The sequence below is a fragment of the Paramormyrops kingsleyae genome, unplaced genomic scaffold (assembly GCF_048594095.1).
Source record: "Paramormyrops kingsleyae isolate MSU_618 unplaced genomic scaffold, PKINGS_0.4 ups110, whole genome shotgun sequence".
Classification (NCBI taxonomy): domain Eukaryota; kingdom Metazoa; phylum Chordata; class Actinopteri; order Osteoglossiformes; family Mormyridae; genus Paramormyrops; species Paramormyrops kingsleyae.
This window is the reverse complement of record NW_027326048.1, coordinates 18,519-42,765: the sequence shown is the minus strand read 5'-3', so window position 1 is coordinate 42,765 and position 24,247 is coordinate 18,519. Positions and strand designations below refer to the sequence as shown.

Genomic DNA, 24,247 nt, shown 5'->3' with positions numbered 1-24,247 from the left:
TTTTGTATGTTCTTTATGAACTGAACTACGGCTGCAACGATTCATCAAGTAACTCGAATAACTCGATTACAAAAAATCCCCGATGCAAATTCTTTGCTTCGGTGCTTCGTGTAATCTGCACGACTATGTACTGCTTAGTGATCACCGTGTTTCATTCAGAGGATTACTACTGTCGCACAGTGTGCTTATGCTGCATTACGTGTAGCAGGTTTGATTTGATGGTGCAATGGAGGAAGACAGGGAAAATAACGAGGAAAGTCAGAGAAAAAGACTAAAAATGTCTAAAGTTTGGGACCACTTCAAACAAATGAAAAGCGAAAATACTGTAGTGTGTCCATTGTAAAACCGAATTAGCTTACCACAATAGCACAACTTCAATGATTCAACATCTCAACAGAAAGCACCCAGTCTATACATCCAGTCGACAAAGTGGAACCAATACAAAGTAAGCCCAAGCGTTTCACTCACATTTGCGGCTAAAAATAGACCTGCGATAGAAACATATTTATGGGCATATGTGTGAATAAAAAAAGTATAACAAGATTAAGTCCAACCAGCCCCTATTTTTCCTCAACAAAAACACTGATAACACAACAGCAGTGAAAATGATGCTGTCATAGTTTGTTTAACATGGAGTTGGAGCCTGTCTATACACTAACAGCAAAGAGACGGTTCCGTTACAGAGATGATGAACTCAGGTGGAGTGAAGGAAAACAACAGCAGTGCTTGTAATCGCACTAACTGCCACACCTTTACTGGTAAAGAGCTGGCGAGAGTCCTTAATCAAACCAGCTGTTCAACAAGTTGAAAGGTGAAGAAAAGCAATGTTTTCAGCTGCTCCCATTCACTGCCGTTTGTCTTCCACAGCAGCAAGGCTACAGTAAAGCTATACAAGTTAAAATAGAAGCTGTTTGTATGCAGATAAACTGTTAGCTTAGTTTGACACAATATTTAAATTTGGCAACTTGCAGCAGGCGGCCACAGCCGTCACACTTTGTCACAGTGATACCTGCAGGAAGCAGGGGTGAGTCTAAAGGGGAGCATGGGGTGTTCTCAACTAGATCTATTTCGAGGCTTTATTGATATTATTTTGCAGATTTGGATTAATTGGGCTTACACACACACTCATTCTCTAACACACTTAAACACACTCACTCACATTCACTTACACACGCATGAACATGCACACACCATTCCTACCTCATCCAAGAGATACAATCCTGTCAGATTTTTTTTTGCCTCCTATAAATGTACAAGAATACATAGAGTAAAGGCCATTTTAATTTATGTCTTAGTTTGAGATATATGTATACCTTTAAAAACACCCACAAAACAAAAATGTACATAAATGCACTAAAAGGGTTTAGTTATTTTGTCAGTTGTTCAATCATTAAAATGTTCCTAAAAAGGAAACCCATGAGTTGTTTATTTTAAGAGACCTGTCTATTTTTTCTTTTTTGAATAGTTACTATTTCTCTTTAATAAGACAAAAGTATTTCATATCTGATTACTCAATTAATCAATGGAATAATCAATAGAATACTCGATTACTAAAATAATCAATGGCTGCAGCCCTAAACTGAACACTTGCTGTTACCCAAAGCACAAATATAACTGATAAAATCTCAGACTCTTAACTGAAATATCCCATTATTGATAATATGGCGTAAACTGCATGGAAAAATGTTCTGTACTCCTGCTCTTTGGATTTTTTCTCCTTCTGAGTGACTGATCATTACGGACAGCTGAAATTATGACCTCCATGAATCATCACACAAAGACTGGAACACTGCAGTCAAAGATCAGTCATCTGTGTGCAAACTGCATTATTCACAGGGCTGGCACTCTGAATAGGCACGCGTAAAATACGAGCAGGTTATAGGCAAACAAAAACCACCAGCCAGTAATCGAATAAAGCTCATCTCAGCATATTATTCTGGGAAGCAGCAGTGGAAAGTGGAAGTGCTGTCCATCGGTGCTTCTCTTGTGTTGGTTTCGAATTGGGGTTATTTTTATCTGCTTAGGTCCTTACTGATGAGCGAGCTAGAGAAAGAGGAAGCGGAGAAGGATTGGTACTACACACAGCTGCAGAACCTCACCAAGAGGATCGACAGCCTGCCCCTCATGGAGAATGTGAGCAGACGCACCACATGATGGTCTATATGAAATCTATATGAACATTTTAGTTAAGAAATGCACTGGTCATGCCCATATTATCGGGCAAGGAGAACACAACAAGTAGCAGCAAGGTTGAGGAGGTCAGCTGTTGGGAGGCGTCTGGCCCGGACGGGTAGCCAGGTACATGCTAGGAGTAATGCTGTGAAGGACAGAAAGCTTTAGAGTCTCTACTCGGTCAGAGGTCATCGTTCTTAGCGGACATGTGTCCACCCTCTGCCCGTATGCAGTTTTCTCTGCAGACGGACATGACTCGCCGGCAGCTTGAGTACGACGCCCGAAAGATACGGGCCGCCATGGAGGAACAGCTGGGTACCTGTCAGGACATGGAGAAGCGGGCACAGGTCTGCTTTTACCGTCGTATCCATCTGCGGTCCCTGCAATAGAATCCGTCATGTTGTATTTATTACCTGGTGCCAATGGCCATTGGTGGATGTGAAATGAAGTAGTTCCTCTTATTTTTCTTGGACACAATGTTCACTATTAAGTAATTTCTGACTTTAGTTGCCAGTTATTAAATGACTAATGTCCTATTTAAAAGGTTCTGTGTTTCATTTTCCAACATCCTCATCTGTTTATTGGAATTTGCATTACAGAGCAGAATCACACGGATTCAGCAGATAGAGAAGGACATACTTCGTATTCGACAGCATCTCCATGCTCAGCCCACAGACTCTGAGGTACGCGCCCCCTAAAGTGGATCCACCTCAGTTGGGTTGAGGTTCTGCCCTCGGAAGATGACAGTAGGCTCTGGAGCTTCTTATATAATACTGAAGCCCACGCTTTAGGCTCCATGTTCCTAATTCTGAGTTTCCCCAGTCATACTGCTATTTCCAAAACAGAAGATGTACTTAACCCTGTATTATTCTTTGGTATTTATATTCCCACATCTATGATGATGATAAGCATTAAATTACCTGGTATAGGGATATTGAACATGATAAAGTTCAACAATCAAGCCCATCTGTGCATTTTTGGCTCCTGTTTTTGGTGATGCCTTGTAATCTCTGAAGTTTTAAAGCCTTCAGGATTACAATGAAATTGTTAGAGGTGCTGTGCAGGAGGCCAACTGCCCCCCCTTATATACTGATGAGTTGTCTACTTTATTATTGTACCCCTCTAGGTAATGATGCCGAACAATGATAAACCAGCCCCCCTTGACTGTGACAGACCTGGCCAGGGAGCACAGGCATCTGCGGAGCCTACCTTGGCCCCGCCGGGGTGCAGCCAGGTAGAAGAATGATCCCCCGCCCCCTTGGTCGATCATGGCCTTCATTCTAACACAACTCTCCTCCCCCAATGAGTTTTTCCTGTCATTGGCACCTAACCCCTTTCCTGCCCCCAGATTAGTCGTGGTTAGGAAGCATCGCACAGAACGGCTGCCTCTGTTCTGCTGTTGTAGGGATGACGCAGTTCCTTTCTTTAAGGCTAAGCATTTTCACCTGTAAATTTCTTCTTTGTTACACATGAGGATTTGTCATATTTATGAACATGTCGTCTCAGGAGAAGCTTGAAGCATTGACACAAATGATTTGTCTCCAGTTTCACATCAGAATTTCTGTTGAATGTGGAATACACATGTGGAATACACATGTGGAATACATTTTACTTGAGACAATGCATTTTTAATCAGTATGCCTCATGAATGCTTTTGCACATACTTAAATATGAAATGCTACATGTAATTGTATTATAACATTTTTGGGTGTTAAACGAGATCAGTATTCCAGAGCTGTACTAAATTAGCCAGTTTCTACATTACAAAGTGCACTGTGCATTTGCTTTCCTTTTTAAGGCTTCAGATGGCCGCTTGGACTACGAGGCAGCCAGTGACATGAGCTGTGCTGGTAGTTACTCTGTCCCACGCAGACTGACCAGTCACCTGGGTACCAAGGTAACCAAGGATTACAGACCCCATATCGCCACATCACATTTTCACAAATTTTACACATTACTGTCTTTATTTGGAGTTTCCTTAAAGCTGCTCTCTTTAAATGTGATATTTTGCAAAGTTTAAAAATGGGCTGTTGGAAAAACAGAAAAAATAAATATTGCACAGAAACAAAATATTGTTTTTATCTAGGGCTGCACAAAATTGGAAATTGCTGCAGTATTTATAAAAAAAAAAGTTGAAAATTTACCCAGAATAAGCTATAGCCAAATAGAACTTTCTACCAGTAGTGTCTGTCATGTAAGTTGGTGATGCCATGAATTATGCTGACACAGTGCATTCTCTCAGTACTTTTGCTCAATATCATTACTGTGGAATCCAGAATATTTCTGTACAGTGGAAGACAAATGGCTTTTGGTGACCAGGTCTTATTTGCTTTTCTTCTCCACACTCATTCTCACAAATACTGCACTGTGCATGAGTCCAACAGCAAAGACGAGAATCATTATTACTGTCTTGCATGCAGAGCTCATGCAAAAACAGCAGTAGTAAACTTTACACTTAAAAAAAACATTTGGTATATAATATTGAAAAGGAGCTATCATAAACATAGCAGGTTTTGTTTCCTATAACGGAATAAAAATATTATAGCAAAATTTATTCACGGACATCCCTGTGAATAAAATTGTTTTCTGCAGTTGTATAAGTAGTTCATGCAGCTGCATGACCACCAGACAGTCTACATTTTTGCTCCTTCTTAGCACAACTGAACCAAACAATCAAGCAATGAAGAATGCCGAAACCCCTGGGAGGGAGCAGAAATGTGGACTGTCTGGGGTCCCCGCGGACTGGATTGAGAAACACTGGTATAGAGTGTGTGATCCCTGTGTGTACTCTTTGCCTCCATTCTCACCCAGCAGAACTGGGTCACATAAACCTGTCCCTTGTCTGTCTGTAGGTGGAGATGGTCTACTCCCTTTTATCCATGTTAGGCACTCACGACAAGGATGACATGTCTCGCACCTTGCTGGCCATGTCCAGTTCTCAGGACAGTTGCATCGCCATGCGCCAGTCGGGCTGCCTGCCACTGCTCATCCAATTGCTCCACGGCAACGACAAGGACTCTGTACTACTGGGAAACTCACGAGGCAGCAAGGAGGCGCGTGCCCGGGCCAGCGCCGCCCTGCACAACATCATCCACTCGCAGCCGGATGACAAGCGCGGCCGCAGGGAGATCCGCGTACTGCACCTCCTGGAGCAGATCCGGGCCTACTGCGAGACATGCTGGGAATGGCAGCAGGTCCACGAGCGCGGTGTTGACCAGGACCAAAACCCCAGTGGGTCCTCTTGATGTTTGGATGCCACTAGTCAGCCAGTGTGTTTGTTTTTGGGTCTTTGTCTGACACTTGAGTCTGCAAGCCCTGCTAATTTTGCTTTCCTCCTGACACCAGTGCCCTCGCCAGTGGAGCATCAAATCTGCCCTGCCGTTTGTGTTCTCATGAAGCTCTCCTTCGACGAGGAGCACAGGCATGCCATGAACGAGCTCGGTGAGCATTCATGATTCATTAAGTGCATGCAAGGCAAACGATGTAACAGTAAAACACAGCTCTTCAGTAAACACCTTTGTGTTCTTTGGATATTATATAATTATCCAGTTATTTAATGTGTGGACAAATACATCTTACATCATTTAAAAATTAGATATTCAGACTTGCTGAAAAGAGATGGTGAGAACTTCTTCACTCTGGTTGCTTTCTAGGTGCCCTCCAGGCGATTGGGGAATTACTGCAGGTGGACTGTGAGATATATGGGCTGACAAGTGACCACTACAGTGTGACTCTGAGAAGATACGCAGGAATGGCCCTCACGAACCTTACGTTTGGAGATGTGGCCAATAAGGTGCATCTTCCAAAAGTTTTCTACAAGTATTTCTCATTTAATCCTTAACAGAGCATGTGAGCGGAGTAGAGCGGTGAGAATTTCCGCTCCTCGCTCACGAGGCTGTTGGCTCCGCCCGCTCCTCCGCTCTAATTCGCACTAAGCCGCTCCGCTCAACACCGCTCCTCGCTCCACTAAAATGTCCTCCCGCTCCAGTCAAATCGCTCCACGCTCGCTCCAATTTAAAAGAGGAACAAATAATCTGCATGCCTAACAAATGTCACCTTAAACCGAAGCCTTATGTCATAAAGAAATATGAGCAACGGCAACATTGCCAGTCAGAACAGAAAATAGGCTATTTATTTTTAAGCAATATTTATTACCAATATTTACTTGATAGGCTTTTATACTTTAATTTACTTTATAGACTTGATATGCTACAACCATATAAAACTTGCACGCGTTTTGCTCTGGCTTCCGCTTGTTCGCGTAGCACACTCAAGTTTCTGAGAAAAGTGAATCTTTACTCACTGAAACAGTTTCACCACATTGTTGTTCTTGCTGTACATTCTTGTCATCTAAACGTTTGATAAGAATAGTACACTTGTATGATTTATCAGTTTTCTTTGTGAAATACTTTGCGAATTCCATCTCGGCCAATTTGTGTAACAGTCTTGATAATTGTACAGATGAATTCTGGGTAGATTTGGGCACGCCTCAGAATTGTAGTGTGAGCCGTATCGGAGCGAAATTGGAGCGAGACAAAGCGACCGCTCCAGCCTTAATTAGAAAACCCGCTCCGCGCTCTGACCAAATTCCGCCCGCTCCGCTCCTCGCTCACGCTCCGCTCACATGCTCTGATCCTTAACCACCCACATGGGCCTGTCTCTGTATAGGGTGTCTTTGAGACCTCATAACTTCCCAATTACAAGTATTTCAGCCTTTCAAATAATGATTTAATGCCGCAGATATGCTGTTATGCTATATGTTCTTAAATACCAGAATATACACCTGAATATTAATTTAGTTAAATATTATTAAAAATTTATTTATTAGGATGCTAATTGTTATCAGAATGCATGATCAAAAATGTCATAAAAACCAGTTTTTGAAATCTGATATTCTCTCCTTGTATAACGCAGTTTCAAAGTTTGAATTGGACTTTACTGGCTTTGCCTTACGGCACACTCTTGAACTAGACTAATCACGTGATGGTTGGTCTTTTGTCCAGAGGAAGAACAGCTCTTTCAGTGCAGTCACACACACCTACTCATACTGTTCAAACATCTTATGTTATTCCGATAGGTATCAGCTCACATTATCCCAAACAGACTTCTCCAGCTTCATGCACGTTGTTCAGCAGATATAATTTGGCTATCACTGTACCAACATATGTTCTGTCCTGGACCTGGACCAAAAAAATTATTTCATCGCGGTGCGTGAACTTCACTTGGATACTGCGCTCTGCAACATCCACGATAGTTTTATCGACAGTGTGTGCTTGATGTACAGCTATGGCAGTCTGGCAATTGTGTGTGTGTGTGTGTATACACGTGTGTGTGCGGATATGTGCATTTGTCAGTACACCTATGATTTGGTCACAGTGGATTAGATTGCCATTTGTTACAATGTAACATTGTGACGCATTACAAATCTGCATGAAAAATTTTGTAATGAAATGCACATTTGTTTTATTATGCAAAAAATATACAACGAAAGGTATGACATTTTTAGCTAAAGTGAGCATTTGATGAAAATATGATTAACTTACAGTTGGCAAAGATAGCAATTGTTCAAGGGATATTGCATTCAAAAACTATGTTAATATTCTTGGATATTGGATATTTCATCATGACAAGGTGGAAATGTTAAGCTTGACTGCAGCCAACTATAGACACTATGAGGAAAATTAGGAAAAATCAATAAATACCTTCCACTCACACAATTGAGTGGATTGTAATTCCACGAACACTCAAAATATTTTAATATTACAATGAAAAATTTAACATATCAAATGAATTATTAAATACCAAATTTATCACTAAAGAAATGTGTAGTTTTATATATTTTTGTTATTTAATCAGGCACCCTATACTAATTTTTTTCTCTTACAGGCAACCCTATGCTCCATGAAAGGCTGCATGAGGGCAATGGTGGCCCAGTTGAAATCTGACAGTGAAGATTTACAGCAGGTGCAGTAGCTGCGTACTGTAGATTAGGGCTGCACGATTTGGGGAAAATATCGAATCGTGATTTTTTTTGACAAATTGCGATTACAATTTGATTTGCCATTAAATTTTTTTTATGTCAAGCTTCAGTTCAATATTCAGTGTGTAGTAATTTTAAAACATATGACGTAACATGAGATACCACCATCAATATTAACTGGTCTATATTCTAATGCAAGGATGAGAATTTAAAGATGTGATGTGTCAAGTTAAAGTAATAATGAAAACAATTGCAGCATAAAGAAAAATAGCGATCTTGTAGGTAACGCTTATTACGATCCTAATAACACTAGAACCGCCTTTTCCCACGCCAATGAACAAGCAAGAACTACTTCGGTGTATGCAGCCCTTTTGTTTGCGCTATTGTGTTGTTAGCTGCTGTTATTAACACTAATAACACTCAAAAAACCGTAATATTCATAACAGAGTGGCTGTTCTGTCCTGAAACCGTAAAGCTAGATTTTTTTTTTAACGTAGTATGCATTTTATAAAATGTTGAATAAATATAAGTTGTTTATTGGTGATTTCATGTTGGTCAAAGTTTCCGCTTTTTAACAACTGTATACAGTTATTTTCTATACAAATCAATTCAGGTGAAACAAAAAATGTACATGTTCATGGTTGCAAACTCAGACTCTCACGCAAGAAATCTTACGGCAAATCTATATTCCATTCTGAACTTAAAATTAGCTGCATCAAAAACGTTACGGCAGTTTGCAAACCCTACAGACTATTTACAATGTAATAAAACTTACATACATGTAAATATGTGTGCAGAACAGAAAACAGAAAATCTCACTCCATGCAGCTGACCAAAGTTGCCAACCCTGCATTTTATTTTAAATGAGAAGAAAAATGCAGTTTTCGAATGAAGCAGCTTATCATTCCTTTGCTTTACTTGGATAAAATACAAAACGAATGATTAAACATTATATGCGCCTCTTTTTGTATGTTTTCTAAATAAGACCGCGTGCCCATACCCAACTGTAATAGCGATTAAAGCAATCTATTCTTTTAGTATTTATGTTAAAACTTTTATTTTATTATTGTATTATTATTTATTATTAAATTTAATAAGCACAAAAACATATGACATATACATGACTGTATTGTGGGTTTTACGGCTTTTTTGGAGGTCACCGATTCCGCTGCTGTGAGAATTACTGACTGTCTCTTTGTTTTGATGGGTTAGTGGTATACTAATGCCTATCAACAAAAACCAAAGGTATGATACGCTGAAGTATATTGCAGCTGGTGTTTAAAAGGAGCTCGCCGGTTCTATTGATGATAGGACCTTTCTGAAACAATCTCGGACCATGAAATAGGAAGGCAATTCACTTATAGCTCATTAGCGGAATCAGTATTTTTCTGCACCGCGAATGTAACATTTTCCTTGGGTTTCACGTGTTTGCTGTTTATGGGCCTATACGCCGCCTTCGGCCACTTCTGATTGGTGAGCATGAGTGGCATGTGAGAACCATGGTGCTTATGATTGCTGAGAATGACTGTCACACAGGGAGCATGGCATGAATTTGTAAAACTATTCTCACAGCAGTTTTAAAACCTGGGTCCGATGTGTTGTATAATGTATATCCTAAATCGTGATTTTTGCGACTTGCTAATCGCGTTGTTTCAAATCGCGATTTCGGTTTGAAATCGATAAATCGTGCAGCCTTACTGTAGATACATGGCCTGTAGCCCCTCGGCAAATGCACACTCTGCCCAAGAGTTTACAGTGAATGCGTTTGAAGTGGACACCTCCAAACCCTTCACTTTATTTACTTAGGTGATCGCCAGTGTTCTGAGGAATTTGTCCTGGCGCGCTGACGTCAACAGTAAGAAGACACTCCGTGAGGTTGGCAGTGTGAAGGCTCTCATGGAATGTGCGCTGGATGTTAAGAAGGTGAATCTCAAAAAATCAAATATCTTTGTGAATGTGTGCATCCTTAATATGGTTACACCCAGGTTTAATTTAGTCTTGTTTGCTCTTTAAAGTTTAATTAAAATTTGGTTTTGTAGAGCTTGTAGAATTGATCGATTGGTTTTGATGTTTCTGTGTAGGAATGTCCTCTTAAAAAGGATGGAAAATTGAATAATCTTCTTCCTTTTCTCCTCAAGGAATCAACACTAAAGAGTGTTCTAAGTGCCCTTTGGAACTTGTCAGCACATTGCACTGAAAACAAAGCTGATATATGTGCTGTGGAGGGTGCTCTGGCCTTTTTAGTCAGCACACTAACATACCGAAGTCAAACCAACACCCTTGCAATTATTGAAAGTGGAGGAGGCATCTTGCGAAATGTGTCGAGTCTAATCGCTACAAATGAAGATCACAGGCATGTAGATTTATAAATGACACATTTTAATGTACAACCATAAGTGTAAGAAAGGTCACTGCCCAAGATATGTTATTGTTTACAATTAAATCAGTCAAAATGTTCTACTTGACAGTAAAATTTAATTGGACCATGTTTTAGTTATTTTTTCCAAGTTTAATCCACTCCACTGCTCTACACAATAAATGAATAAATAGTTTAGCGTTTTGTGTATTAGTGATAAACTGTGGGTTACTTTGAATTCCTTTCCTGCAAAAATCATAGTATATTTTAATTTTCTTCCCTGTATTTGTAGGCAAATTTTGAGAGAAAACAACTGTCTCCAGACTCTACTTCAGCATCTAAAGTCTCACAGCTTAACAATAGTCAGTAATGCATGTGGAACACTCTGGAACCTTTCTGCTCGAAATGCAAAGGACCAAGAAGGTCTGTGGGACATGGGAGCTGTCAGCATGTTGAAAAATCTCATTCACTCTAAGCACAAAATGATAGCTATGGGCAGTGCAGCGGCTTTGCGAAATCTCATGGCTAATAGACCAGCTAAATACAAGGATGCCAACATCATGTCTCCAGGATCCAACTTGCCATCCCTCCAGGCCAGAAAACAGAAAGCTTTAATTGAAGAACTGGATGCGCAGCACCTTTCAGAGACTTTCGATAATATCGATAACTTGAGTCCGAAAGCTCCTCAAAAGAACAAACCGAGACACAAGCAGAATGTTTACAGTGAGTTTGTTGTGGACTCTGCCCATCATAATGATAACTGTCGGTCGGAGAGTTTAAGTCCCAGCAGTATACGTCCTCATGGTCCTTATGTAAACACCCCAGCACTGCCTAATTCATCTAGAGAAAACAGAGATAGTTCAGACACTTCCAAAGGTGAGAAGGATCGGAGCCTTGATCGGGAACTGAAAGGAGCTGTACTTGGTGGATTTCACCCTTCAGATGAACCCTCCAAGAGAAAAGGAATGCAGACATCAACAGCCACACAAATTGCCAAGGTAATGGAAGAGGTGGAAAGCATGCATATAAGCCAAGGAGACAGGAGTGCTGGCAATACACCGGACCCTCAGTGTGCGCCGGATGAAATAAGTGCCATAAGGCATACACCTACCATGCTTGGTCATTTAAATGCATTCAACTTTGCCAAAGCTGAGCACTCAAGTCGTCCTTGCCCCATGCTAAAAATTGAGTATAGGGCATCCAATGACAGCTTGAACAGTGTTAGCAGTACTGATGGCTATGGCAGAAGGGGTCAGATGAAACCTTCCATTGAGTCTTATTCTGAAGATGAAGGGAAAAGCGGCATCTACGGGACATATCCTGCTGACCTTGCCCATAAGATTCACAGTGCCAATCATATGGAGGATGATAATGGGGACCTGGATACTACTATTAATTACAGCCTAAAATACTCAGATGAACAATTGAATTCTGGCCGACAGAGTCCAAGCCAGAATGAAAGGTGGGCAAGAGTTAAACATCATGGGGATGATGTGAAACGGGTAGATCAGAAACCAGTGCAGTCTCAAAGCCCAAGTTATCCAGTGTACACAGAGGCAAATGTCACCAGTGAGGAAACGCACGCAACGTATCCGTCGAGATTTGTGGCACCAGAGTGTTCTGCTGGATTCCGGTCAAGGAGTTCCAATTCTTCTGAACAAAGTAGTTCTAGCCTTGGAATGACTAAAAAGATCAGCCAGACTATGTGCCCTGTTGATGATTATGGTGACGACAAGCCAACCAACTTCAGTGAGCGGTACTCAGAAGAACAACAACAGGAGGAAGATCAGCCAACTAATTACAGCATGAAATATAATGAGGAGCATCATGTGGAACAACCAATTGATTACAGCTTAAAATATTCAGAAAACTGTTCCCAAAAAAACGTTTTTAGCCATCCAAAATCATCATCTCACAGTTTAACAAAGGACCATTTAAGCCCGGGAAACATGACCGCATCCATAAAGAATTCAAGCAGACAAAAGCAGCTTCTCCCACCTCAAACAAGGTCTGGGCCGAGTCAAGTTATCCAAAAGAATTCAACATGCAAGTCTCCTGCAATTAATCAAGAGACTCTGCAGACATACTGTGTTGAGGACACGCCAATCTGTTTTTCACGAGGCAGTTCTTTGTCATCTTTGTCATCCGAAGAAGATGAAATGGAAGGTCGTAAGCGACCCATGGCTGCTGTAACTAACTATCCTAATCTAGCTATTTCAGAAAAAGTGTCTTCCAGTATTTTAGTTGCAGAACAACATACTGCTGAAACCCAAAGCACTTCACAGTATAACCGAATGAAACCTCAGAGAAATCAAGGTGCTGGTGTTTCCATGTCCGATGGCTCAAGACATAAAGCAGTTGAGTTTTCATCTGGAGCTAAATCTCCATCCAAAAGTGGTGCTCAAACTCCTAAAAGTCCCCCAGAACATTATGTGCAAGAGACACCTCTTATGTTCAGCAGGTGTACTTCAGTGAGCTCCCTCGATAGCTTTGAGAGTCATTCTATAGCTAGCTCTGTGCAGAGTGAACCATGCAGTGGCATGGTTAGTGGAATTATCAGCCCAAGTGATCTTCCTGATAGTCCTGGGCAAACAATGCCTCCAAGTCGTTGTAAAACTCCACCTCCATCACATCCACCCCAAGGAAAACACAAAATGAAAGTACCTCTAATGGAAAAGAGGGATTTGGCTCCAAGGCATGCGGCTGTGAATTCTGCTGTCCAGAAAGTTCAAGTACTTCCAGACAATGACACACTGCTGCATTTTGCCACAGAAAGTACTCCAGATGGATTCTCTTGTGCCTCAAGTCTGAGTGCCCTTAGCCTTGATGAACCTTTCATTCAGAAAGATGTTGAGCTTCAGATTATGCCCCCAGTTCATGAAGATGACCATGGAAATGATGGTGAGCCTGAAAAAGATGACACTATACAAACAATGGACTCAGATGTGGCCAAATTACAAAAGGAACCAGAAAAAGATTTATTAGATTATTCTGATGATGATGATATTGAGATATTGGAAGCTTGCATAAATTCCGCAATGCCAACTAAGTCTTCGCGAAAACCAAAAAAGCAGTCTCCTACAAGCACTTCAAGAATACCTCCACCAGTAGCTCGTAAACCAAGCCAGCTTCCTGTTTATAAATTGCTTCCTCCACATAACCGGGGACAGCAACAGAAACATGTGAGCTTTACCCATGGAGAAGATATGCCTAGAATATACTGTGTTGAGGGAACCCCCATAAATTTTTCAACTGCAACATCTCTTAGTGATCTCACTATTGATTCCCCTCCTAATGAGCTAGCAAATACTGAGACACCTGTGCCTCCCATGGAATCTGCTTCTTTTCATAGGGAAGGCACTGGTTCAGAGGGGAAAAGTGCAGAGGCGGCTGGGCAGAGTCTGTCTACATCTGTATCTGTGGACGATGAGAAAAATGAAGGGGATGATATTCTAGCTGAATGTATCAGTTCTGCAATGCCAAAAAGTAAATCCCATAAGCCTTTTAGAATGAATAAAATTGATCAAGGGCATCCGTCAACATCTCCTGGATCTCTAGTCCAACAGGAAATGGAAAAGAATAAACCCACATCCCCGGTAAAGCCAATGCCACAAAGCAGTGAATATAGAGCAAGGATGATAAAACGCCCAGGAACAACAAGTGGTGTTGCCCTGGGAGCCTCAAGCACAGAAAAAAATGAAACCAAAAAACAGGACCTTAAAGTAACCTCAACTGAGAAGCCTCCGCATGCTGATGAGCGAGTACGCACCGGTTTTTCTTTTGATTCACCACATCAGTATACCCCAATAGAGGGGACCCCATTTTGCTTCTCGCGCAATGATTCTTTAAGCTCATTAGATTTTGAGGAGGATGATCTTGATTTCTCAAAGGAGAAAGCTGAGCTCAAGAAAGAAAAAGAGCAGAAAAAGCAACCTACTAAAGCTGCTAATGATGATACTGTTATACAAGCCACAAACAGAAAGCAGACTTTTCAGGTGGCTCCATCAAAATCTCTACAAAAGCAAGAAAGATTTCCACACACATCAAAAGAAATTACAGGACCAGTCTCAGATGAGAAGCAGAATTTTTCTATTGAAGACACTCCAGTATGTTTTTCTAGAAATTCCTCTCTGAGTTCCTTGAGTGACATTGATCAAGAAAACAACAACAACAGGGAGTCTCATGAAAAAGAAAATACAACTGTGGTAGAAACCTCTAGGCCTCCAGGCTCTGGGTATGCTCCAAAAGCCTTCCATGTTGAAGATACTCCAGTATGTTTTTCCAGAAATAGTTCACTTAGCTCTCTTAGCATTGATTCAGAAGATGATCTTTTGCAGGAATGTATTAGTTCTGCTATGCCAAAAAAGAAGAAACAACCCCTTCGAAATAAGTCAGATGAACATGGGGAGAGTGATAAAACTGTGGATGGCATTTTAGCTGAAGAGCCAAATCTAACATTAGACAGTCACAGTCCTGTCTCTGAGCAAGCTCTTTCACCTGATTCAGAGTCATTCGATTGGAAAGCTATTCAAGAAGGTGCAAATTCTATAGTTAGCAGTCTGCACCAAGCAGCTGCTAGTCTATCACGACAAGGTTCTTCCGACTCTGATTCAATCCTTTCTCTCAAGTCTGGTATCTCAATTGGGTCTCCCTTCCATATATCAATGGATCTTGAGGAAAAAAACACAACCACAACCAAAGGTCCCAGAATACTAAAGCCAGGAGAAAAGAGCTTACTGGAAACTAAAAAGAAGGAAGAACAACAAACTAAAAGCATTAAGGGGGGTAAGAAAGTTTACAAAAGCCTCATAACTGGGAAAGCACGAACAAGTCTTGATTGTGCATCCACTCAACAGAGGCAAAATGCCAGTCCTATGATTTCCCGTGGAAGAACAATGATTCATATTCCAGGGGTGAGGAGCAGCTCACCCAGCTCCAGTCCAGTTACAAAAAAGACACCACCTAAGGGAGCTACCTCAAAAGCATCTTCACAAGGTCAAAATTCTAGCAGCTCCTTGCGAAATGTGAAAACACCTACAAAGTCAGATTCTAGTCCTGTTACAAGGCAAACTAATTGCCAAGGAGGCCCAAGTAAGACCCCCACTCAGTCTGCTTCAAGAGACTCGATTCCTTCTAGACCTTCTCAGCAACCATTATCAAGATCTATGCAATTACCAGGTCGTACTTCTGTGTCACCTGGAAGAAATGGTATTAGTCCATCTAACAAGTTATCACAGTTACCCAGTACAATGTCCCCAAGCACATCTTCAACCAAGTCGCCTGGTTCTTCTAGAATTTCATATCCCTCCCCAGGAAGACACTTAGGTCAGCAATGTTCTGCAAAACAGAGTGGTTTGCCTCGGAGTGCTAGTGTTATTCCAAGAAGTGAGTCTGCTTCGAAAGGTCTGAATCAGTCTGGAGCAGCAGGCCCTTCAAAAAGAGCGGAACTTTCCAGGATGTCATCCACAAAGTCGAGTGGCAGTGAGTCGGATAGATCAGAAAAACCTGTGCTAGTTCGGCAGTCAACATTTATTAAGGAAGCCCCCAGCCCTACTCTAAAGAGAAAATTAGAAGAGTCTGCCTCTTTTGAATCTTTATCTCCATCTTCGAGCCAATCCCAATCTCACACACCAGTATCAAGTCCTTCTTTACCAGATATGTCTCTAACTTTGCCCTATCAAGGTAGTTGCTGGCAGAAGTCTCCACACGGAAACTCGTCTGAAAATGGTGATGGGAGATGTCTTAGAAGACATGACATTGCACGTTCCCATTCTGAGAGCCCCTCAAGACTCCCTATTAACAGATCTGGAACATGGAAGCGTGAACACAGCAAACATTCCTCCTCCCTTCCAAGAGTGAGCACATGGAAAAGAACAGGGAGCTCCTCATCCATCCTATCTGCGTCGTCAGAATCAAGTGAAAAGACAAGGAGTGAAGATGAAAAGCAAACTCTGAGCCCCCCTTATAAGACTTTACAAAATAGTGATGGTAATTTGGCCTTAAAAGGAACATTGAGGAAAATTAAGGAATGTAAGGTGGATAGTGGGCCTAAAGATAAATCTCTGGATGAAGATTCAAATTCAGAGGGGCATCAGATGGTTGCAGCAGTTTCGAAAAGTGAGGATGTATGGGTAAGAATTGAGGATTGCCCCATCAATAACCCCAGATCGGGGAAATCTCCGACTGGAAACGTAACACATACTAATTGTGTGCCTGGCAGCCTACTTGCCATAGATCCCGATGGGAATGACACACAGTCCAAACAGTTCACCAGCAGTGAAACCACACCTGCCCATACTGTGAGTCTCGAAAGGCCAGGCAGTCAGAGCGCAATGGCAGAGGCTCACGAGACTTCAACTGCCGAACGTACTCCTTTCGGCTCTTCAAATTCCAGCAAGCACAGCTCTCCGAGCGGCACTGTGGCAGCGAGGGTGACCCCTTTCAATTATAATCCTAGTCCTAGAAAGAGCAGTGCTGATGGCGCCACACATCGGCCATCGCAGATCCCAGGGCCGGTGAACAGTGGCTCTAAGAAGAGAGACTCCAAAGGCGAGAATGCTGAGCCCAGCGGGTCATATATTGTCACATCTGTTTAAGACTGTGACTTGATCACATTATTGTCTCCAGAAAGAGCTGGTTCTACTTTGTCCGTTTCAAAGAAAGAAATCAGATATGTTTGTAAATTAATCATGTATGCTGTTAAACCTGCTTTAACCACAAATGAGAGGATGAAAATTTGTAAATAGTTATTTTCCGTTGGTCACTGCAGGCTAACCCATATTTAAGGCACAGAGCCTGGTGGAAATGTGACACTTTATTGGGGGATATTTCGTTTGACACGTATCAGAGTATTGTAATTTGTACTGTACAGTTTTTGATTTTGCATTTAATTTAAATCCCTTATGTTTTGCCTGTCTGAATCCTGAAACATTATGGATGAGGTATCACTTTCTGGACTCGGGAACTAATCTGATTTTGAAAATTAGTAATTTATCCACAAACAGCTATAGCTATCAATTTTAAAATAGCCCTTTTCTATATTGCATGAATTTAACTTTTATTTTCTTTCCTCAACAACCAATTTGTCTGTGTATAGGTAGCTGTAGTGTAACCATTTACACTATCTGTGTTCTCTGAAAGTATGGAATTGCACCCTTAAGATTTTACCAGAAAGTAGAACACTTGCTATGCTGTTAACTTGTATATGCTGTAATTCAAGGTAAAAAATTAAATCTTAATGAGGATTTAGTCTCAGGACTAGATGAACATTTCAAGAATAAATTATTGCAGTAGGTTTTGGTGTTGGTCTGATTTTTAAAAGCCGTTTCCGCCTTTGTCACTGTTTTGTTACAGCACATTACCCCAGAAAATGCATTGTGATTTGCCAAAAAGAATACCTTATGTGAGTAAAATTGTTCACTTTTTTATTTTATGGAATACCGTGGATGGTTTGTTATTTAAGAAGTAGTGCAAATTGTAAAGCCACATAATAAACACTAAGATTTTTGTTGCAAAGCTGGCTGGTGTGAATTGTCGACTGGAATGAGCCCACTTTGTTTAAGAAAGCAATCAAACATTTTTAGGGGAATAATTGGAATTATAGTCATTCGTAGTTGCAACATATACAAATTAACTTCTGTGTTTCATATTTGACCTGTGATTCATGTATCGTGTTAATGTGTTTTTGCAAGGCATCATACTGTTAAATTAACAGTAGTTGACTGTTGACTTATATCCATTCTTATTTTTTGTATCAATATTCTGAAATAACAATAGAATTGATATTCAAAGGCAGAATTGAAACAGCATAAAATCAAAGGCATAGATTTGGGTATGGAGAGTGGGACGTGTCCCTACCAATCCTAAGGGATTATTGTGTATGTGTAGGGGACAAGGAGTTCAGGGCTGATTTGGTGCCTACCGAAACCAAACCTATTCCCTTGCGTAAAATGCTCAAAATAACTGACCTTGCATATTATATTTGCCTCCCAATTGTTTAGAATATTGTGCAGCTCAATAGGTTAGGATTATGGACTTTACTCTCCCATCCAAGATATTCATCATCTCACTGCTGGGCCATTGAGAGAAGTCCTTAACCCCAGCTACTGTAAGGGGTTCTGGATGCTGGCTGACCCTGCTCTCTGACCCAAGGGTTTTATTTACATGTCGCTTTGAAGGGGGGTGGAGATATCTGCTAAATATACATGCACTAGCTGTTCATTTAATGCAGATAAAGTCCCAGATAACACGGTAGTTTCACATTTTCACAAGTTTCATTGGCATGTTTGGAGGAACACTGTGATATTCTTATCACAGTTGCACAGGGATGGGTGTGTGAGCACAATGCAAGATAATTGCAATGACAAGAAGTAGTTGTTGCAGTGGCATAGTGAAGTATTCATAATGTGCACAAGTAGAATATTAACATGTATGAAACAATGCAAAACGAAATTAAGATATTTTTGTAATTTGTACAAGTAGAGGTACATTGGAATACTTTTCGCATATCCTATCTTGCTCTTCTTTTTTGGAGTACACACAAATACAGGTGAGAATGAAACCTGTGGTCTGAGCGGAGGGTCAGCCATTTATCTGGCGCCCCTGCATCACTTTTCAGGGGCCTTGCTCAAGGGCCCAATGGTGTCCTCACTGCTTGCCCTGGAATTCAGATGGGGTGGACAGATGCATGTCATTGGTTACTAAGCAATCTGCTAGTGCATTTCAGCTTGTGTACCATTTGAACCTTGGTTCAACTGTTCCTTTGATTGGTATACCATTCTGCTACCTCGGGACAGGCTGGCAGTGGAATCCAGATATCTGAGTACCTTTCATAGGCTTAGGATGGGTATCTGCTCTAAATGCGCATTCATTAACAGCTGTCAGGAGCACCCCACCTGACCTTGCAGTCGTGGCTGTTACCCTAATTCTGCCCTACAAAGGATAAACAATAAGTAGGGAATTTAGTGTACTTATTCAAAACCGAGTGGAACTACGACAATTTGTCACCAGATAATACGGAGACGCAATGCGTTTCTTTTTTTTCCCCTCACACCCTCTTCTCCTTGCTCTGTTCTTTTTTTAGTGTACTGTGTGCATTTCTGCTACTGTACTACTGCAAAATGGACAATGTGTAAGGATTGACGGGCCATTTATGAATTTTAGGTCCTTGCTGTCTTAAGATGCTAATTTGTTGGGCCCTTGAGCAAGGCCCTTGCCCTGCAATTTCTTCATCCTGGGTATGATGTTAATCTACATCCAGCCCTGTAAGGAGGTCCTCCAACTTACAGGGAAAAACTAGGGGGGATTGGCACTCCAGCCCATGGAAAAAAAACTCACACTGTTCCATTTGGACTAATGTGGTGCTGAGGTATTGCCTGCCACATGGCTGCACTCAGGTTCTCATCAACGCACTGTGGCAACGCACTGTAATCAGCACATGCTCCTTACCTCTCTCTCTCTTTCTTCAGCTGACCCCTTGTACAAATTGGTAGATACTGCTTCTAGCTTATGTTTTCAGTTTATTCTGCTTCCTGTGGGCTGCAAGACCAGACTGATGAGCGTTTCACTTCTCATTTTCACTTTGTAGCCAAACAGTCCCACAGTTCACTACAGAGAGAGAGCCTAACAAGGTATGGTGGAAAACATAAATCAATTTTCGACTTTAAAAGCAGTATGTGACTTCATTGTAATTAAGACTACTGAAAAAATCGATTTCTGGTTTGCTCTGAAACTGTCCAGAACAGGAATTTCCTGAGGTAGCCATGCTAACATCGAAATTTAATTGAGCCCTGTTTGAAAGCAGTTGTGGTGAGTCCTTAGTTTTCCTATCTCTTTGAGCTACAGAATGGTAAATGGACTGCATTTATATAGCGCTTTTCTACTCTTACGAGTACTCAAAGCGCTTTACAATTTATGCCTCACATTCACCCATCCACACACGCGGTGGTGGAGGCTGCCATGCAAGGTGCCAACCTGCACACCGAGAGCAATTTGGGGTTCAGTGTCTTGCTCAAGGACACTTTGATGGGGTCAGAAGAAACCAGGGCTCGAACCTGCAACCTTCCAGTTGCCGAACGATAGCACTACCTCCTGCGCCACCATCATCTTCTTCATAGTAAGATCTTATAGATAGTGTGCATGATATCCGATCACTCTATTGATCTTAATATATATATTAAAAAAAATTAGTTATGAGTTGTCCAAAAAGCTGGTGTGATCCTATCCCTGTATTACTAATATTATATTTGTATGCATGTGTGTAGATTTTTTACAGTGAGTATGTGTATATATTTATATAAACTTGACAAACAGAATGGTTCTGTTATATATATATATATATATATATATTAGTGCTGTCAATCGATTAAAAAAAATTAACTAATTAATCGCACAATTTTTTGCAATTAATCGCGATTAATCACAATTAAAAGACTGAAACTTTTTGGATATGTAAATGTAAATACTTAATGTAAACTCAAGACAATGAAACTATTTAAATTCAAATATGATTGTTTATTGGAATTTTTGTTTAACTCTTTCACTGTCGCCGCCTAGTGGTTCGGACTCATACGTCCGAAATTTCAATAACAAAAAAAAATGACGTTCAATAAAAGAAACAAATGTATCAAATCAACCAAAAACGGCTTGTTACACTACAAAAAACCTTTCAGATAATATCTGTAGAAAGTTGCGCAATTTTTGTGCCATGGTTTTTTTGTAACAAGTAAAAATAAAATGACCATGGTAGCCATCTTTAAACGGGTCGAGTGTCAGGAAGTAAAATATAAGTGTTAATAAAATGAAAACTAAGCACTTCAAACTATTTCTTTCACGGCCAATACTTCATAAACCGTCACAGTATTAAGACAAAACACGCATTTTTCCATAAATATGACTGTAATGCTCTCAAATAGCTTGCTCACTCATCGCGGAAAGTCGGCATTCTGTACATTCGTGCAATGTTTTTTATCTTCGGAGTTTTAGAAGAAAACCAATGAATAAAATGACAAAGTTACCCTCGTTTGAAAGCTTGATCTCTTATGTACATAAATCAATCCCTGTAATCCTTCATTGTCAAGTATTTTTTCAGATATATGCTCTGCTTCCCTGCTAGCACATTATTTTTTACGCACTGAACCTTTGCCCATGGTTATGTTTCACCATAATAAACTTTTTACATGAACATCAAATTACAGTGTCATTTGCTTCATCCAATAGAGGTGTGTCTAAGGTTTGCAAAATGGTATGGGATGTGCTGATTGGGCATTGTTTTTCGCGCTGGGGACATGAATGCGCAACTTATTCTCTGCAGGTGCAGTATTTGTGGGAGTGTCTCGATTACGCATTGCGCACGTAGTCTCCGTGAGTTTACCCAGTTATTTTCGGACAACAACTTTTTTGACTGAAGAAAAATGGCTCGGATGACTTTCACTGTTGAGAAAGCACAGAAGATGATTTTGAAGAGTGGTTCGGGGGAAGAAAGTGTCGCTTTTATCCATTGATTCGATGGAGGAGGACGCTTTTTTGCGCGGAGAGGATGCAACGCTCGACATAAGTACATTTATTTACAGTTTACTCTTTTATTCTATAGATTTTTATAATTCCGTGATTCAGCAAATTACAATTAACATTTGCTTTGGTAACACTTGTATTGTGGTACATTGGGAAAAGTTCCGCATCGCCTTTGTCAAGCTTTGAAGTGTGCAAAGTAATGCAGCGCTTTTGGCTTTCACTTGGGCAAAGTTACGCGGGGCTTTGTTTGGGCAAAGTTATGCGGGGCACTTGTCGGCCTTGTTTGAGCAAAGTTATGTACAGTACTTGTCGGCTTTGTTTGGGCAACATTATGTACAGTCGGCTTTGTTTGGGCAAAGTTATGCGGGGCACTTGTCGGCTTTGTTTGGGCAAAGTTATGCGGGGCACTTGTCGGCTTTGTTTGGGCAAAGTTTTATCCACAGAACCATCCGGCAGAGTTTTATACTGAAACTTTCCGTCTAAAAGTCCTTCCTTGGTGTTATCCATACTTCTTTGCACGTTGAACACACGTCGGCCACAACAGGAAATAAAAAAAACTGCAACCGCGTTAATTGCGTTAAAAATTTTTTTACTCGTTAAATATTTCAAATTAATCCCATGCTTTAACGCACTAATTTTGACAGCACTAATATATATATATATATATATATATATATATATATATATATATATATGGTAAAGTCTGCAGTGTTTTCTAATAAAATTCTAAAAGCAATACTCTGAACACTGATTTGTACATTTCTCAGTTTCATCACCTTCTTAAGATACCTTTTGTAAGTTTCAGTTTAATGTAAAACAGCATCCTTTCATTCTCTCCTTAGTGCCATGTCTGAAGAGATGCTTAACCTTTCTGTGGATTATTACTATGAAGAAGATTTTGCTCCTGACCCTGGCTTCCAGATGATGAATATTATTGTAACTGTTTTCTATGCAATCACGTGTGTCCTTGGTATCCCTGGCAATGCCTTTGTGATGTGGATAGCAGGGATGAAGATGAAAAAAACAGTCAACACCACTTGGTTCTTGAATTTGGCTATTGCTGATTTACTCTGTTGCCTGTCCATCCCCTTCATTATCACAGAGGTACTTCTGAACTATCACTGGCCATTTGGCAAAATCTTGTGCAAAATGATTCCTTCAGTTATCGTACTCAATATGTTTGCCAGCATCGTCACACTCACCTTAATTAGCATGGACAGGTTTTTGCAGGTCATCAAACCTGTTTGGTCCCAGAACCATCGGACTGTAACTCTAGCCTCTCAACTTTGTGCACTTTCATGGCTCTTGTCGATGCTTCTCTGTTTGCCAAACATGATTTACAGAGAAACTGCTCATTTTCATTATTCAAACCAAACAAGATGCATGATATCCGATCACTCTGTTAGGAAAATGGCTTGCATGTCCAGGTTTGTGCTTGGATTCCTGATTCCTATCGTCATCATTGTCTTGTGCAATTCTTTTATCCTGAGGAAAGTGAACAGCGGCCGCTTCTCAACGTCTCAGAAACCAAGGCAAATCATCGTTGGAGTCATAATGGCTTTTTGTCTCTGTTGGCTTCCATACCATGTTGTAGGGACGATGCTGGAGTACGGAGGCAAAACATCAGAGGTAGTGGCAATGTATCTCGATCAACCGTCCATTGTCCTGGCATATCTAAACAGCTGCCTAAACCCCCTACTATACGCGTTCATAGGGCAGGACTTTAAGAAGAAGGTTAGGGTGTCTTTAAAGCGTGCTTTTCAAAATGCCTTCAATGATACTTCAGTGCGTTCCAGCACATATTCCAAAACTGAGTTACCTCACACATCAAATTCAGCTGAAACATGTATATCATAAGAGATATATATGTGTATATATATGTATATGTATATATGTGTATATATATGTATATGTATATATGTGTATATATGTATGTGTATATATGTGTATATGTATGTATATATATATATATGTATGTATATGTATATATATGTATGTGTGTGTGTGTGTGTGTGTGTGTGTGTGTGTGTGTGTGTGTGTGTGTGTGTGTATATATATATATATAATGTGTATATATATATATATGTGTGTGTATGTGTATATATATATATATGTGTGTGTATGTGTATATATATATATGTGTGTGTATGTGTATATATATATATGTGTGTGTATGTGTATATATATGTGTATGTGTATATATGTATGTGTATATACTGTATATGTAT

General features: G+C 40.5%; 2 protein-coding genes across 5 annotated transcripts; both read left to right on the top strand.

Annotated features, from left to right (window-relative positions):
• The first annotated feature begins 1,979 nt into the window (after window positions 1–1,979).
• On the top strand, window positions 1,980–18,023 carry LOC140586973 (adenomatous polyposis coli protein-like). Of its 2 annotated transcripts, XM_072708528.1 has the most exons (12): window positions 1,980–2,133; window positions 2,406–2,519; window positions 2,772–2,855; window positions 3,299–3,406; window positions 3,971–4,069; window positions 5,025–5,403; window positions 5,518–5,613; window positions 5,826–5,965; window positions 8,059–8,136; window positions 9,959–10,075; window positions 10,291–10,505; window positions 10,801–18,023. In XM_072708528.1, the coding sequence occupies exons 1-12, from the start codon at window positions 2,035–2,037 to the stop codon at window positions 17,102–17,104; spliced, it is 7,833 nt and encodes a 2,610-aa protein (XP_072564629.1). In that variant the 5' UTR covers window positions 1,980–2,034; the 3' UTR covers window positions 17,105–18,023. The 2 variants fall into 2 exon arrangements, with proteins under 2 accessions (XP_072564629.1, XP_072564630.1); XM_072708529.1 differs by lacking the exons at window positions 1,980–2,133; window positions 2,406–2,519; window positions 2,772–2,855; window positions 3,299–3,406; window positions 3,971–4,069 and adding an exon at window positions 4,828–4,932.
• Window positions 18,024–19,812: 1,789 nt separating this feature from the next.
• On the top strand, window positions 19,813–23,970 carry LOC140586970 (C3a anaphylatoxin chemotactic receptor-like). 3 transcript variants are annotated; one of them, XM_072708520.1, is made up of 3 exons: window positions 20,046–20,137; window positions 20,247–20,622; window positions 22,862–23,970. In XM_072708520.1, the coding sequence occupies exons 2-3, from the start codon at window positions 20,360–20,362 to the stop codon at window positions 23,874–23,876; spliced, it is 1,278 nt and encodes a 425-aa protein (XP_072564621.1). In that variant the 5' UTR covers window positions 20,046–20,137; window positions 20,247–20,359; the 3' UTR covers window positions 23,877–23,970. The 3 variants fall into 3 exon arrangements, with proteins under 3 accessions (XP_072564622.1, XP_072564621.1, XP_072564620.1); XM_072708521.1 differs by lacking the exon at window positions 20,247–20,622 and having other exon boundaries at window positions 19,813–20,137; XM_072708519.1 differs by lacking the exon at window positions 20,046–20,137 and having other exon boundaries at window positions 20,144–20,622.
• Window positions 23,971–24,247: the final 277 nt, after the last annotated feature.